The 15,134-nt window shown below is 45.1% G+C and overlaps 1 protein-coding gene across 2 annotated transcripts; it reads right to left on the reverse strand.

Annotated features, from left to right (window-relative positions):
* Nucleotides 1–3,593: 3,593 nt before the first annotated feature.
* On the reverse strand, nucleotides 3,594–7,205 carry POU4F2 (POU class 4 homeobox 2). 2 transcript variants are annotated; one of them, XM_012783585.2, is made up of 3 exons: nucleotides 6,869–6,955; nucleotides 6,684–6,721; nucleotides 5,297–6,248 (listed from the first exon to the last, which is right to left on the reverse strand). In XM_012783585.2, the coding sequence occupies exons 1-3, from the start codon at nucleotides 6,953–6,955 to the stop codon at nucleotides 5,297–5,299; spliced, it is 1,077 nt and encodes a 358-aa protein (XP_012639039.1). The 2 variants fall into 2 exon arrangements, with proteins under 2 accessions (XP_012639038.1, XP_012639039.1); XM_012783584.2 differs by having other exon boundaries at nucleotides 3,594–6,238; nucleotides 6,680–7,205.
* Between the last annotated feature and the right edge of the window lie 7,929 nt (nucleotides 7,206–15,134).

Here is a 15,134-nt window from a genome sequence, read left to right on the forward strand (position 1 = left end):
ATAACTAATGATTACTTACTTATTCCTTGTAATTATCTGGATTTAATAATTTGCTGTGTAATTTATTAATTCACTCATAATAGACTTTCAGTACTGGGAATGGCTCCTTTAAAGGGGCAAAGCAGGGGAAATTTAGTGATTTTTTTCTCATTGCCATAAATCGGTCTCCTGACAAATGTGGACTTCAGGAACATTATAACCATCAGGAAACCTTTGTCTTCCTTTTTGTACTATGAGGATACCAATCCAACTTTTTTTTTCCCCCTTCTGTTTCAGCCCCTCCCTCCCAGGCTAACTGAAAGGTAAAGTGAAGTTTTGAGTTCTCATATGGATCATTTACCTAGAGATAGAAATTGTTTTCACCAAACATTTGCAAAGACAACTTTCTAAACTTACTGTCATGGTGTGCTTGAAAAATTTGAGCTTCATCTTCTGAAAAATATTCTTTTTAAAATCAAGTGAATTTTTCAATGCCTTTCCCACTATCTCTTCAAGAGCTTCCCAGATAGATCAAAATAAATTGATTTATTTGAAGTTAGAAATACAGCATTTTTACCCCTCAAATTCCAATTCTCTTGGAAATTTTTCAATTTTCTTGTCGAAAAAAAGGTTACAGGATCTGTCCTTGATAGTTAAAGGATTTAGTTATGTATCATTATTTATTTTTTAAATGAATTTTATAAAAATAGGAGAGTATTACATTGTATGTAAATCCTAAATATTTCATTTGCTTTTTCACATTTTCATTATTTTCCTCAAGCTACGTGATAATGAAACTTCATCTGACAAAGAATTGACCACCTGATCTAACGTAAAATATCCAAAAGAAACCGCATTCATTCTAGATAATATTATAATGTTTTGGTGTAGAGAGTACTTAGATATCAGCCAGGGCTTACCTGATCTTTTCTGTTAGTCACTTGTTCCATTTCAGTTTGGAGTTAGAAGATTATATTGAACAAAAAGCTTGGATTATTTGCTTTTTGAGAAGTTTCTTTAAAAATTAATTACATGGTCCTGAAACATAAAATTTAGGTTGACTAGGTATGTTATTAAGCCAATTTATAGTATATCTCCTTCCAATAAAATGGCAATTGTGGACATTGAGAAAAAATAGGCAATGAGTCTTGAATGCCAATGGATTTGATTGATATGGCAAGGATTTTAAGACACATTTTGGTATTTATCCATTTGAGTATTTTAAAAGTCAAAACCAAATGGATATTTCTCAACAATTTATAAGTGGCTCATTCTATTCTTACCTTTAATATCTTCTTTAAGACCAGTCCTCTTCTCTCCAAATCTCTTTGGTTTTGTGTTGTCTCTGCACCTCTCATTAATAAAAACTTTCAGAATATATTTATTTTTAAAATTCTGCTTTTCCCATAAAACACACATTTAAGCTGGCTGTAAGAATGGAAACATTTCCATCATATAGGTAAGAAATTTTTTTTATCCTGATAATAACACAGAGAAGATGAACTTCAAATGTGATAAAAGTCCAGGAACACAAGAGACAAAGAATCTTAGTGAATTAGGAGAAAACATAGGCTTTTACTCTCAACTGTGGAAATAAATACAGTTTTTGTTGGGTCACTCTCCTCACAGAAATCTTAGGCATATATGCAAACTATCATGTACTACAAAATGTATTAAAATAATTAAACTTTTATTTTATTTTTCTTCAACATATTTCTCAATTTCTACTACTTTTACAATATTTCTCTCTTAAAGATTCCATGTTTGTATAAATAAGACAAAAACACACTTATCTCACTTCCCTCCAACTAACTCCCCTTTCTCTTAACATATATACCCTAGTCCCTTCAATGAAAATCCATTTATGAGAAGGGAAAAGTGTTATTTATTGAAGATAATTTTTACCCCAGATCAGTAAGCCTCATCTGTTATACATTCAAGCCATTTTATTCATTTTCTCCATTCTGGAAAAGGTAAGGAGGCCGAAAGTGAAAATTCTCTAGCTAGCTAGAAACTGTTTGGTTAAGGCTGCGTGGGAATAGGGTTGAGTCCTGTAGTTACTGTCCATGGTGCTGAAATCAGTACTAAACATAGTGAGATTGGAGGCTGGCTATTTGAAAAGACTTTCAGGAAAACTGAATCTAGGAATAGGGAGGGAAATAGAAGGAGAATATTTCAGCTTCTAAAACATAGAAATAAAATTAAATCATCAACATTATCATACCTGAATTCACAATTCTTTCTTTTAAGTCACTAAAAGTTTCAATGTTTTCTTAGGCACCTATGCAATGTGTCTCATTATTTCTAAATGAACACTTGGATTTTGTTTCTTCAAGTGTATCCCTTACTTCAGTAATAGAAAAGGAAGTCCCTCCATCCATTATCCATCTAACTTTTGCAATAAGTTACATATAGAAATTATGATCAGTTTTCTAGCAACATTTAATCCCTTCTTGAGTCACTATAAGAATTTTCATTGACTCAGAGTATTTCTTAACTTTGTCTCTAAAATAAGAAACATCTCAAGACAGTTCCCTACCAGAAGGGTCACAGCTCAAGTTAGCAGGATTATCCCCAGAAGATGACCTGGTTCCTTTCTCTTGTTTGAACTATGGATTAGTATGATGTCCTCATATTAATTAATAGTATGAGGTATTGATAACATAAACAGTTAAGCCAGAGATTTATTGGGGAAAAAACTTTGAAAACCTGGTAGTAGTGGGAAGATGTCTTTAACTAGGACCAGAAAAAGAAATGTTTATATCAAATGGGCAGACTTTCCTTGTACCAGTGCCAGCCCAGTGTTAGGGAGACTTTCACCAACTCTGGTGTCAGGACAAGTCACAAAAAGGGACAAAACTTTACTCCTTCCAACCACACAGGATTTCTTCCAGTCCTATTCCACCTATTGCAACAATGTGAGTTTTTGTAGAGGTCATGGAAAATAAAGAGATAGAGGTTGAGGCATCTATCTATCTATCTATCTATCTATCTATCTATCTATATATATATATAGAGAGAGAGAGAGAGATACAGAGACAGAACTTTACTTCCTAAGCCAGAAACCCAGGTGATTTCTGCTCTGTCAGTCACTGCTGTCCAGGAGTGGTGACTAAACTGAGAACTATGGTGGACCAGGTTCTGGGCTTCAACCAAGGTGACCTACCCCCCTAACCAGGCCCCTGTGTCTTGCCACACCCAGTCTCCTAGCACTGCTGAAAAGTGAGCTGAATTCCTTTCTTACTTTTACCCATGGGAGATGAGGAGGAATGTGTGAAATTGCTTCTATCTGATATCTCTGCTTACAAAGATTCTCTTTGCAGAATCATTTCATGTCTGGAGAAAGGACTCCAAGAGATGTACTTGGAGGCAAATATCACAATTTCTTTTGGGCAGAAAAGCAAAGCACCAGGTAAGATGAGATGAGCTCTCCCTTTTAAAAGATTGTTTTGAAAACCTTGTTATTTTATACTTTACCAGAGAAACACTCCCTACTAAGTCTAAGACATACTTTGACAACAACCACTCCCTAATAAACCATCAAAATGTACTTCTGCCTTTAAAAAACCACCCACCAAAATAATTCCCACATAAATGATTAAAACAACATCACATTTTAAAAGCCATTTAATTTTAATAGCATGTTTCAATGAAAAAAAGCAGCATACTTTGCCAGTAAAACATTAAAATTATCTCTTCAATGTAAGACAATCAAACAACACCAAAAATAACGTAATACATTACCATAGTAAATAAACCATCTATTAACAAAAACATGAAACCAGGTCATATACAGAACTCAAGACTTTGGAGAACCTCAAATGGAACAGCAATACAGCAAAAATTTGTAAGAATATATCTATATGTGCATCATTTTGAATGAAATATTTACAATAGATAAGGTACCAGCCATCAAGTACCTAATTTTTTGTTGTTGTTGTTCCAAAAGAATTTTTCCAAACAATGTGAATTTACAAGCAGTGCACTGTCTTTCTTATAGTTCAAATTAGTTTTTCTACAAACAAACCTCCAAAAGGAAAAACAGAAGGATTCCTATTAATATAAATGTTAAAATGTAGCCAACAAAGCAATTGAAAACTGGAAGATTGAAATACCTTGGTGAAATCTTAAAATCTGGAAGAGCAAACACCAAGTGGCAAATGCACCTACAGCTAGCAAATGATGCATCATTCATGCTTCCAACCGCTTCTTCTCTTCTGTTAGAGAGGTGTGTGTGTGTGTGTGTGTGTGTGTGTGTCTGTGTCTGTGTGTAAGGGTGAGTGAAAGAGCTCACGAGGGGACAGTGAGGGAATCCCCATTAAATATGTAACAAAGTAAACAATACTTTGGACAGTGAATCAGGTCTACACGATTAAGACATCCATTACTGAGTGTCGACTCACAAATCAGAACACTACCAGTAAAAAACAAAGAAAAAACAATCTTCATTCAAAGTGAGAATATACAAATGAGCCCAAAGGAACACAGTATAAGAGGAAAGCTGTAAAAATTCAGTAAACTCATCAAACAAAATTCTTTGAACATCACTAGCTATACGTTTCCCCACCCCCCTTTTTTAGGCTAAAGAAGTTTAATTAATTAGAATGTGCACAAAATTAAGTTGCTAGAGAGATAAATTAATAATTTACAGAGGGTTGTTCTGCAATAATCTAATAATAGCTTTCAAGATCAGTGAACACAGCAGGCGTAACTCCTTTCTTAAGCATTAACACTTCAGAGAAGGGAGAAGGGGGGTAAGAACCACAATAAAAATATATATATAATATACAGTGTAAATGCAGAAAATCTGCCATCTTTTTTAAAATTCAAAATACTTTAGAGATGTCTCTATCACATTAAGCATCAACTCTAGTTTAAAGTTTGAGTCCTAAATCAATTTCTATTTCTGAAAAATAGCTGCAAAGTGTACTTTTAAACTTGAATAATGGTGATGTCTGTAAGAATAAAAACAAATCTTACTTGATCATTCATGTGGACTTTTAAAAGGCTGTCTCGCCTGCCTTCCTGCAAACAGCCACACTTCCTCTGAAGAACCGGAGGTGGGGATAAAAGGGACAACTTTGCTACAACTGACAAATCTCATCTTTTCTTTTTCTTTCCTTGGAGGAACTGTTTCACATTCTTACCGGCCTGGGCTCAGTTGCTCGCCTGCTCGCTCCCTCTTCAATCCTCAATTTGATTGGATTCACATTTACCGGAATTGTTTCTGGTGGCCAAAAGTGGAAAGAGGCAGGAGAGAGCAGGAGGGAAAAGAGGGGACGAGGAGAGGACCGTCCCTGGAGAGGCCAGAGGTCTCCTAAATGCCGGCGGAATATTTCATTCTTTTCTGTTTCTGCCTCTGGTTGCAGAACCAGACGCGCACCACGTTTTTCTTAAGGTCCAGCTTCTCCGCTATGGCGGCGATCTTCTCCGAGGAGGGCCGGGGCTGGATGGCAAAGTACGCTTCCAGCGAGCGCTTCTCTGGCGCGGCGATGGACGTGCGCTTGCGCTTCTTCTCTGCGCCGTTGAAGAGCTCGGGCTTGGTGAGCTTCTCGCGGTGGGACTTCTCGGCCTCCTCGAGCCACGCCTGCAGGATGGGTTTGAGCGCTATCATGTTGTTGTGCGACAGTGTAAGGGACTCAAATCTGCAGATGGTGCTCTGGCTAAGCGAGCCCACGCCGGGGATCTTGAGGTTAGCCAGCGCGGAGCCCACGTCTGCCTGGGTCACCCCCAGCTTGATGCGTCGCTGCTTGAAGCGCTCGGCGAACGCCTCCAGGTCCCGCGGGTCGGCGTCCACGTCGCTCATGCAGCCCATGTGCGAGGGCAGCCCGTGCGCGTGGGCCATGCTGAGCGCAGCTTGGTGCATTGGGTTCATGGTGGCCATGTGCGGCGCGTGAGCCGGCGTGGACACCACGGCGCCGTCGGGGCCCGCCATGGCGCCCAGGGCCAGCCCGGGACTCAGGTGCTCCAGCAGCTCGCCCTCGAGCGCCTGGTGCGGCTGGTGGTGGTGGTGGTGGTGATGGTGATGGTGGTGGTGCGTGCCCGCCAGCGCGGACGGGTGCGAGATGGGCACGGACGAAGAGGAGGCGGCCGACGTGCACGGGATGGTGTTCATGGTGTGGTAGGTGGCGTCCGGCTTGAAGGGGCTGTGGTGGGGCGGATGGTGGTGGTGGCTCTTGCTCTGGGAGACGATGTCCACGGCCGCCAGAGCCTCGGCGCGGGCCAGCAAACTCTCATCCAGCCCGCCGAATATATTGCTCTGCAATTGCAAGTAGAAGGCACACATTACGCTCAGTGGGGAATTGTGCGTGCTCTCTCCGGAAGCCCCGGCCCAGGGCTCAACGCCGCCGCCGCGTCTACAACATCCCCAGAACGTTAAAATAATAATAATAATAATAATCCTGAAAATAGGAGGTGAGAAGAAGGAAGGGGGAAGCCACCGAGAGAAGCCGAGAGTGCAGGAGGAGGAGGAGGAAAGTGAGCCTGCAGACACAACACAACACAACACGCGCACAGGCAACATCCCAGGTCATAAAAATTAATATGGAAGGCAAGACCCGCTGAATACTTAAGAGAGAGAGGGGGGAAAATTGGTTGGAGGTGTGGGGTGATTTGCTGTGCAGACATGAAAAAAACATCAAGCAGATAAAGGGGGCTGTCAAAATGTGCCTTTAAGCGGTGATTATGCAGAAATACTCACCGGTGGGGTTGGAAGACAGGCTCTCCGCATCGCCTCGGAGCCCCCGCCACCGCTGCCGCTGCTGCCACTGCTACTAGAGCTGCTGCTCCGGCCGCCGCCGCCTCCGCCGCCGCCGCCGCCGCCGGCGTTGCTCGAGCTGCTGGGGGAGCTGGCCGTGGGGGCCGTGGGCGCCGAGGAGCCGGGCGAGGCGCTGTGCAGGGCGGAGTACTTGGGCTCCACGTGCAGGCTGCCGCCGTGAGGCATGCTGAATGCCTGCTTGCTGTTCAGGGACATCATCATCATCTTCCCGCCCGCCGGGGCGCTCCTCGGCAGAGCACTCACTAGCCTGGGCTGCCCGGACCCTCCGGGGAAGTGCCGGCCGGGAGCCGGAGCTGGGAAGGGCCGTACGAAGTTGCGCTCACCCGCCGCAGCCTCCCGGCTCTGCACGCCTGGTCCTGGCTACGCGGTCCTCGGCCGCCTCCGCTGTCAGTCTGAGCGGATGCCGGGCTCTGCTTGGCGCTGGCTGCAGACCTCGGCGCCCGAAACTGCCCCTGATCCTCGCGGCCGCCGAGTTATACTCCCCTCTCCCCGCTCCCCCCACCCCGCCCTCCCTCTCTCCCGCGCGCCTCCGCCCGCCCCTGCCAGGAAGCGCCGGCTCCTGTAGGCTTTCTTGCGTTGCCCCTTCTCCTCTTTGCTCCCCCTGGCAGATCCTTTCTGCTCTCCCGGCACTCGCCTCCCGCCCCCCACCGCGCCCTCCGCCTCCCCTTTTTGCCCCCGCGCGAGCTCGGTTGCCACCGCCCCTTCGCAGCGCCACGAGGCTTCTACTCACTGTAGCGCCCCGGCTCAACCCCACCCAGCTGTCCAGGTCTGGGCTCCCGTCGCCAGGCAGCGCCTACCCCAGGGCAGGCCTCCAGCCCCTCCCGTTTTTTCTGCCGGGTCTCTGCCTCGCCAGGAAAAGAAACTCCTAAATAAAGTTGCGGCCCAAGCCAGCCTTGGGTGGGTTTTTCCTTGGACCACTCGGAACGCCTCTTACCTGGCTGTCTCCTCCCCCGCCCCCTGCTTACCACTAAGTTCCAGGCTTGCGCCCCCACTCGGCCCTCCCCTCCTTCAGCTCAGGTGACCCCGATCCCAGGCTCTCTCGGCCACCACTGAGGACACAGACGCTGCAGCCCACCCGGTCCTCCGCGCTGCTTTGAGCTCCCGCTCTGACGCGCGCGGAGGTCGGCGCTCAGCTCTGAGCCCCCTCGGCCCGGCGGGTGCCTGGTGCCGAAGAGACATGGGGTCGGCGGGGCTGCAGGGCTTTCTCTCACTCGATTTCTCGCAGCTCTCAGCGGATTGGACAGCCGCGGAGCCAGCTCGGGTCGCCTGTGCGCATGCGACTCCCCCCTCCCCAGTGTCTCTCCCCACAAACACACGCACGCACGCACACACACTCCTCTCGTCCCCCTTTTCTCTTCCCCGAGTCTTCCTCCTCCTCCTCCCTGTATCCAGTACAGTGTGAGTTGAATCTTGGGAGGATCCACTGGCAAACCCTGTCACTGGATTTATTATTCTTCATTAGCCACAATCAAAGGAAGAAGGGGCAACTGACAGAAGGATAGGGAAGGCCAGAAATTACAGAGCGCATGTGCTGCTGAATACCAGCCCCCCACCACACACACACACACACACACACACACACACACACACGCACGCACACGCACCCCCTCGGGGGCTGGCACAAGCCCCACTTATCTTCATTTCCACAGCCGCTCCATGCGCAGAGAGCCTATTTTTAGCTGACACTTTGCCTGCACTTTTGTCCCAGCGCGGACCACTTTTCCTAGTAGTGGACACACACTTTTAGTTCCAGTTGCAAAAGGAGGCAACCTCTCCTGCATACACACACACACACACACACACACACACACACACACACACACGCACGCACAAACACCTTCCTCTCCTCCTCGCTCCCATCTTTTCTCTACTTCCCGCGATGTTGGGGGCTACTGTCACCTCCCCAGAGCTCGGAAGGAGCGGGGTGCAGGCGGGGCTGAGAAGGCCTGGCGACTCGGACATAGGAACCCACGGGTGGCCCTACCGGACGGGGGTGACGGGAGCAGGTGCAGGCACTGGGCGCCTGGGGAAGGCGAGCAGGTGCGAGAGCAGGCGGCAGGCCTGAGAGGCGCTGGCGCGCGCTGGGACAAAAACAGAATGGAAAGGAGCGTGGAAAAGGGGACCCTCGGGTGGTTAGGGCCCGGAAGCCCTGAGGCGGCGGCCACAGCAAGTAGGGGACCGCATGTTCACCCCTGTCTACAGCTGGAAGGGATGGCGGGTTCAACTTGGGAGTACTGTCCTCAGGAGTAGCCAGAGTACCTGGAAGGCGGCAGCAATTTACTCGCGACGGGCTCTGTCCATGGTCCTTAACCCCCTTCGGCTTTCTTTCGGTACTCTCGGGCTTGCCTTTCTCTTCCGCTGAGTGGAGGAAAATAATAAATAGTAGCCGAAGGGGATTCCAAGGAGCAGTATTTCCGAGTGTGAGCTCGGGGAAGCCTGGGCATGGGACAGGGAGAGGGAGATGTTGACATAAATGAATGTGGCTTGTGCCGGACGGTTCGAGTAAGTGCTTAGGTGTTTAATTTCTACCTCGACAACAGCCAGGGTAATTTTCAAGGAAACAAAAAAAATGACATTGCACAGCTCTCACTGTCTCAAGCTTCGAGAAATGAAATAAATCAAAGTTAAAAGCTTGAGTATCATTTAATTATAGTGCGAATAGCGCTTTGAAAGAAGTAGAACAACATCTCTAAACAAATTATGACTGGGCCAGGAAGGAATTATTAGTTTGAAATTTCATTTAGGCTCGGGAGACAACGCGCTTCACTGTGTAATCTGCTATGCCTCATCTGATTTGTATGCTTAATTCAGCTTGACGAATTTATTAGTTTTCATAATAGTGAAAAAATTGAGCAGCACTATGGACTAATGCATTGTGTGTACTATAAATTGTATGTCATCCTGGAAAGGCTGAAGTCTATAGAAATCTTTTATTAATGTCGGTATAAGAGGGAGGATTTTCATGCAAGCCGTGGAGAGGTTCATGCCAAACTCCACTGCGCTGTGTCTCACTGGTCCATTAACATATCGTCATACTAATTAGACTACTTCATCAGTGATATAATTTCAAACTTCAAATTATGTTCTAATTAACAAGGGTTGTCCAATTTGCTTAATCTTCAAAAGGCTTTAGATGGTCTAATTAGTATTAACTGTTAAGCATCTTTAAAGCCTAATAAAAATCTATAAAAATATTTTGGGTGTATACTGTGTAAGGGCCAATGTGCCAAAGTAGAATGGAGAAGGAAAATAACTGGAAGACAAACATCCTCATCTATACTTCGCTCCCTCAGATTATTACAGTAAGTGAATCACAACAGAAACTTTTGGGTATTGCAACTCCTAAATAGTGTGTTTATGTGTTTAAATAAAGGCACAAGAATATCAAGGAGAAAAACCACATGGGGAAAAAATTCTTCTCTTTCATTAGGTGCCTAATTAGATGTAAAGTAAAAAGCAACCCTGAGGAGTTTCCCAAGCATTATTGTGGCAACAGTCTGCTGAACTTGAATTGCAAAATCAAATATTTGGGGTGTTTTGAACCTCTCTCTGTCCCCTCCCCCTTCATTGAGCTTAATTACTTGCAATAGTTGTTTTAATGTATGTTGTCACCTGGGAGTATTGAGAAATGCATATCGTTAATATGAATTAATCTTGATTTTAATAGCAACTGACAACTGATCTCCAAAATGCTAAACACTTGTCACCACTTCATATGGTAAATAAGGTAGTATAATAAATTCATGAAATAGAGAACGCACTGTTGACATGACTGGACAAACTTTGTTTGATATAAAATGTATTAACTAAAACTATTTTAAGCAAGAAAACTCCCATGAGAATTTTTCCTGATAACTAAAATCCATATATTGTTAAATTAATTTAAAATACATTTTTTATTTCTCTGATATTTCTCAGTGATATCTGAATTCCATACAGGGAGAAAAAAAGAAAGCCCTTTGTTTTCTAATTATCATGTGGTTGTAGAGCCATTCAAGTGTTTATTTACCTGTATTTCTTTTCTCCTAGAAAACATACATTTTTTTAAAAGTCAAGTCACAGAGTTAGACTTTTCCTTTTCCCACTCAAAGTGAAAAATGAACAACAGTGATTGTGTTGCATTAGAGGAAAAAAGCAATCGTTCCTTCATCACCAAGACTTGCAATCTTGCAGTCTCTCCTTTCAGGAGTGTCCAGAATACCAACGTCGTTGCGGTGATATCGATAAAAACCCATTTCGGTTTTGCCCACAGGCATTGCTGCAAAGTGCTCCAGAGAGTGTGGAAACTGCTCTGTGTGGAAGAAAGACTCCAGCCCGCCAGTTAGCAAGGGCCATCCACCCCTCTGGGTTTATTGCCAATTGGAAAGTTAGCAATAAACCCAAAGGGAAGCAAATGGTCCCAAATCTGAAACCTGCTTCCTGGGACGTCAAAGTGCCCTTCCATGCCCAAGCCCCTATCCGTATTTGTGCCTCCACACACCTACCGACCCTACCTAGTAAACGGAAAACAGAGACGTGATTTTTCAGAAGAGGTGAGATGGAAAATGGATCAACTGTGCGACTGCAGGAGGCGCTCCTTTCTCCTCGCCAAGCCTCTTTGTTTGACAGGAGTTTCTGTCCTGTCCACTGGCAGATGCGGACAGAGGTGAACAGCCTCCCTTGGACCGGGCGGAGTAGCTAGGGCTCCACCGGGACTTCCAGACAGCGAGGGCCAGCAAGCAGCCGGCTCCCTCCACCCGGACATCGGCCCGCGCCCCGGAGCGATCCCGAGGGGGAGAAATCACTGTCTCCTCCTTGTATCTGGGTCCTAATTTACTATTAAAATTTTAAGTAGTGCATTCATATTTTACCGGACCTAATGTGTTTTATTAAATTTTAATCTATTAAGGGCAATGTGATTTCTTTGTATTTCAAACAATTGAATTAGACTACCACAAAGATTTCTTTAAAGACAGATCTGGCCCTATTCGTTCACCATTTCCATTTTGGGGAGATAGGGGTTGGTGGAGGAAAGAGGAAAAGGACGGATTTCCCCATCCTATTTTTGGCATTATTGGGATTTCGAGATCAGCTAATCAGCTCCGGGATGGGATTCTGCATAGAAGATGACCGCCCTGAGCTTGCCCTGGACTCTGTGGCTTGAGGTGGAAGAGTAGGGGAGGATTAAGCTCCTCCATGACCTCTGCTGTTCCGGGAAGAAAAAGGAAGAGTAAGAAGGGAATTATCCCTGAAACCGAGACTCCTGGAAGCTCCCAGGGATCTGGGCTGCAGAGCAAAGTTCGGGTGAAGGCGAGCGCTTCTGGGCTTAAGCGTTGAGTTAGGGGGCTATGCGTGAGCAGTTGGGTGCATTTTGTTCAAACATCTTTCCCCTTCGGAGTCTGTTCACCGTTACCCTTGTGTTTGTCTCTAACCTTCTCTCTCCACTGACACCCCATAAGCTCCAAGTCCCCATGCCTAGAGATTAGAAGGAGCCCCTCTTTCGCTCAAAGATGCTAGGCACCCCCTGTGCCCCAGGGCAACAGCCTCCTTCCTGTCCGTGCCTTTTAGCTAACCCTCACTCCCAACCTTCCAATGCAAGCAATCAGCGAGTGTCTACAGAAATCTTTGCATCCAGCTGTTTCCAGGACCTTCTAGATGAAAATTCGGGCTTACAACCTCCCTTCCTCCCATCAAGGCCAAGCATGGCTAAAGGGGATAGGGGAACAAAAAGCAAGAGCGCTCCAGAGGGCCGGCTCTGGCTGCTGGAAGAGACTTGCAGCTGGACCACGGGGCCTGTAGTCGCTGAACGAGCCACGTGGGGCTCTCTAGGTGATTCTGGACACAGGAAAGCGGCGGCTAGCTGACAAGAGAATGAAGGTAGGCATGGCAGAAAGGGACGCTACAGTTCCCTCTGTTCCAGGAGGAGGGAAGAGAGCAGAGCTCAGTTTCAAGGAAAGCTGACTGAGTCAGGAGGAGGGAGACAGGAACAAGGGATGCAGGAAGTCCCAGGCCGGCTGGATGACTTTAAGGCTCCTAGACGCCCTCTAGATACCGCCTGGCGGGTTTGCTGAGGCTGAGTGTGGCTAGGAGCCCACGTGAGGGACAGCTGATTGAACCCACTAGCGTTGACTAACCTTTGAAGCAAACACACAGGCTCTAAGAAACCAAAATGTGCCTCAGGGAGGGACTCAAGTCCTAGGTGTCCAACTCTGCATTCTCTAGAATGCAGGGGCGCGAATTCACACATTTAGGCACTTGGGCGCGCGCGCACTCCTCCTACTCCCCCCCACCCCGCACACAGACCCGCGCGCGCGCGCACACGCACTCACACACACGCACACTCACACACGCAGACACCCACGTGCTGACACGAGCACACTCACTCAGACGCGCGTGCAGGCGCCTCCCCTCCCCTCCCCACGTGCCACTTGGGAATGGGGGGCAGACCCCCGCGTTCTGTTCGCAAGCAGGCCCCCCTGAGTTTACTTGCCCCGATGAAACTGTTATCTTTCGTCACAGTGAACTTCCTTGGTCCGCGTATTTACTTCTTCTCAAAGTTAAGTCCAGTCACGAAATCTAACTTAAAGCATTGGAACAATCAATGAAGACTTTTGCAATCCATGGCGCCTTGCGCTTCCTGGAACTAAAATAAATGCAAGAAATCGAAACTTAATTACTTGAAAGAAATCCAGAAATCCCTCTGCATAATTTATCCAGTCATTTTTAGTAGCTTTTTGTGTTTGGTGCAGTGTATGTTAACTGTATACTTTTGGCTAAAATCTGGCTCCCTTAAGTCTGTTCCTTGAGGTTCGCTCCCCGCCCCCACCTCAACCAGGGAATTTTGTCCTGAACTAGACTTCCACCTCCTGCCATTCCTCAGAGCTGATCTAGTAACATTTCTTTTCAAATGTCACCAACAGTAATCGTACAAATCCCCCGGGGCTGAGTGTTGTGTGTGTGTAGTTTAAAATTTTTAAATCACACCCATTCTTTCTTTGTCTTTTTGCTCACTAGGACTGTTATTTGACTTTGTAGGGCATTGCTTAATACTGGATTGCATACCAGGCCTCTTACTAAATACAAGCCAGAACTATTTCTCTGAGGGAATAGTGCACCATCAAAAAGAGCCATTCTGCTGGTGATGGAAAAATTGATTAAAAGATGGACTTTTTCTTCTCTCCATGGAAGTTCTTTTTTTATTTTTTTACCTTGAGTGTCATCATCTCCCTGATATCTAAGTACTAAGTATTTTTTTCTGACTGAACTACTCTTCAAGGTACTTAGCTGGACCACAAACCTTAGACACTATTTTCTTCCTCCGATATCTGTTCTTTTAAAATCCACTCATTTCTCCTCTCCTTTAGTTTCTAATCAGCTGAAAATCTTCATATCTATAAATTGCTAAAAGACTTCTCATTTGGTAGTACTAAATAAAATAGATGCTCCTGTATTCAGCTTAAAGATGAAATGACTTAAGATCAAATGACTTTTGCACATATCAAGGCTCTGGCACTGGGTACCACTGGGAATTTAGAAATTGGTGATGACTAATGCTATAGCCAGTGGTAAGTATAACAGAACAGCACTTGGATATATTAGCATGGTGAGAGTGACTCCAGCAAGGCAAGCTTTTTCAGACACCTCATAGAAATCTGAAGTAATGTTATGAAAGAATGAAAAATACATCGGGGAACAGCTCGGAAACTGAAGTACATTTTGATTTAACTTACATTAACAGAAATGTAATATAAAAGTGAAAGGATCTAACAAAACCATTAATAATTAAAAAATAATTACAGATAGTCTATCCTTACTATTCATAACCACTCAACACTTTAGACAAAGAAAACGGAATACTCTTAATGGGAATGAGATGTGAGCAGACTGCTAATAAGAAGTTAACCAAGGACCGTGCATTTGTCAAAGGAGATGGGATTCCTTGTTTCCCCTACCTGCATATTTGTATTCTCTCAAAGTTAGCTTGGACCTTGGTTTTCCAACAAAACATGCACTGGGTATTCAAGTTGGTTCTGCAGAAATCTCTCCAGCAATGACAATAGATCTTATCAAGTTCTGAGGATCAGGGCACCAGATGGCTTGTCTATTAACCATTCTCATTGACAAATATTTATAGGAGCCTAAGAGATACATTGCTTTGTAACGGATTTTGGCTGGACAATTCCATCCCACAGGATTTCACAAAACAATGACCCTCTGAAGACAGCAGTTTGTTCCCTGTCCCTGTTTGTGATTACGTTTTTTTAAAATCATCCTTGAAGAATGCATTTTCAATCTTTTTCTTGTACTCCTCACCAAAAGAGTTATGCCCCTCTATTTAAAAAGGAATCTGTGAATGTATTTTTCTGTTACTTACATAGATTTTCTTATTTTCAGTGTG

The sequence above is a fragment of the Microcebus murinus genome, chromosome 15, assembly GCF_040939455.1.
Source record: "Microcebus murinus isolate Inina chromosome 15, M.murinus_Inina_mat1.0, whole genome shotgun sequence".
In the NCBI taxonomy this organism is placed as follows: domain Eukaryota; kingdom Metazoa; phylum Chordata; class Mammalia; order Primates; family Cheirogaleidae; genus Microcebus; species Microcebus murinus.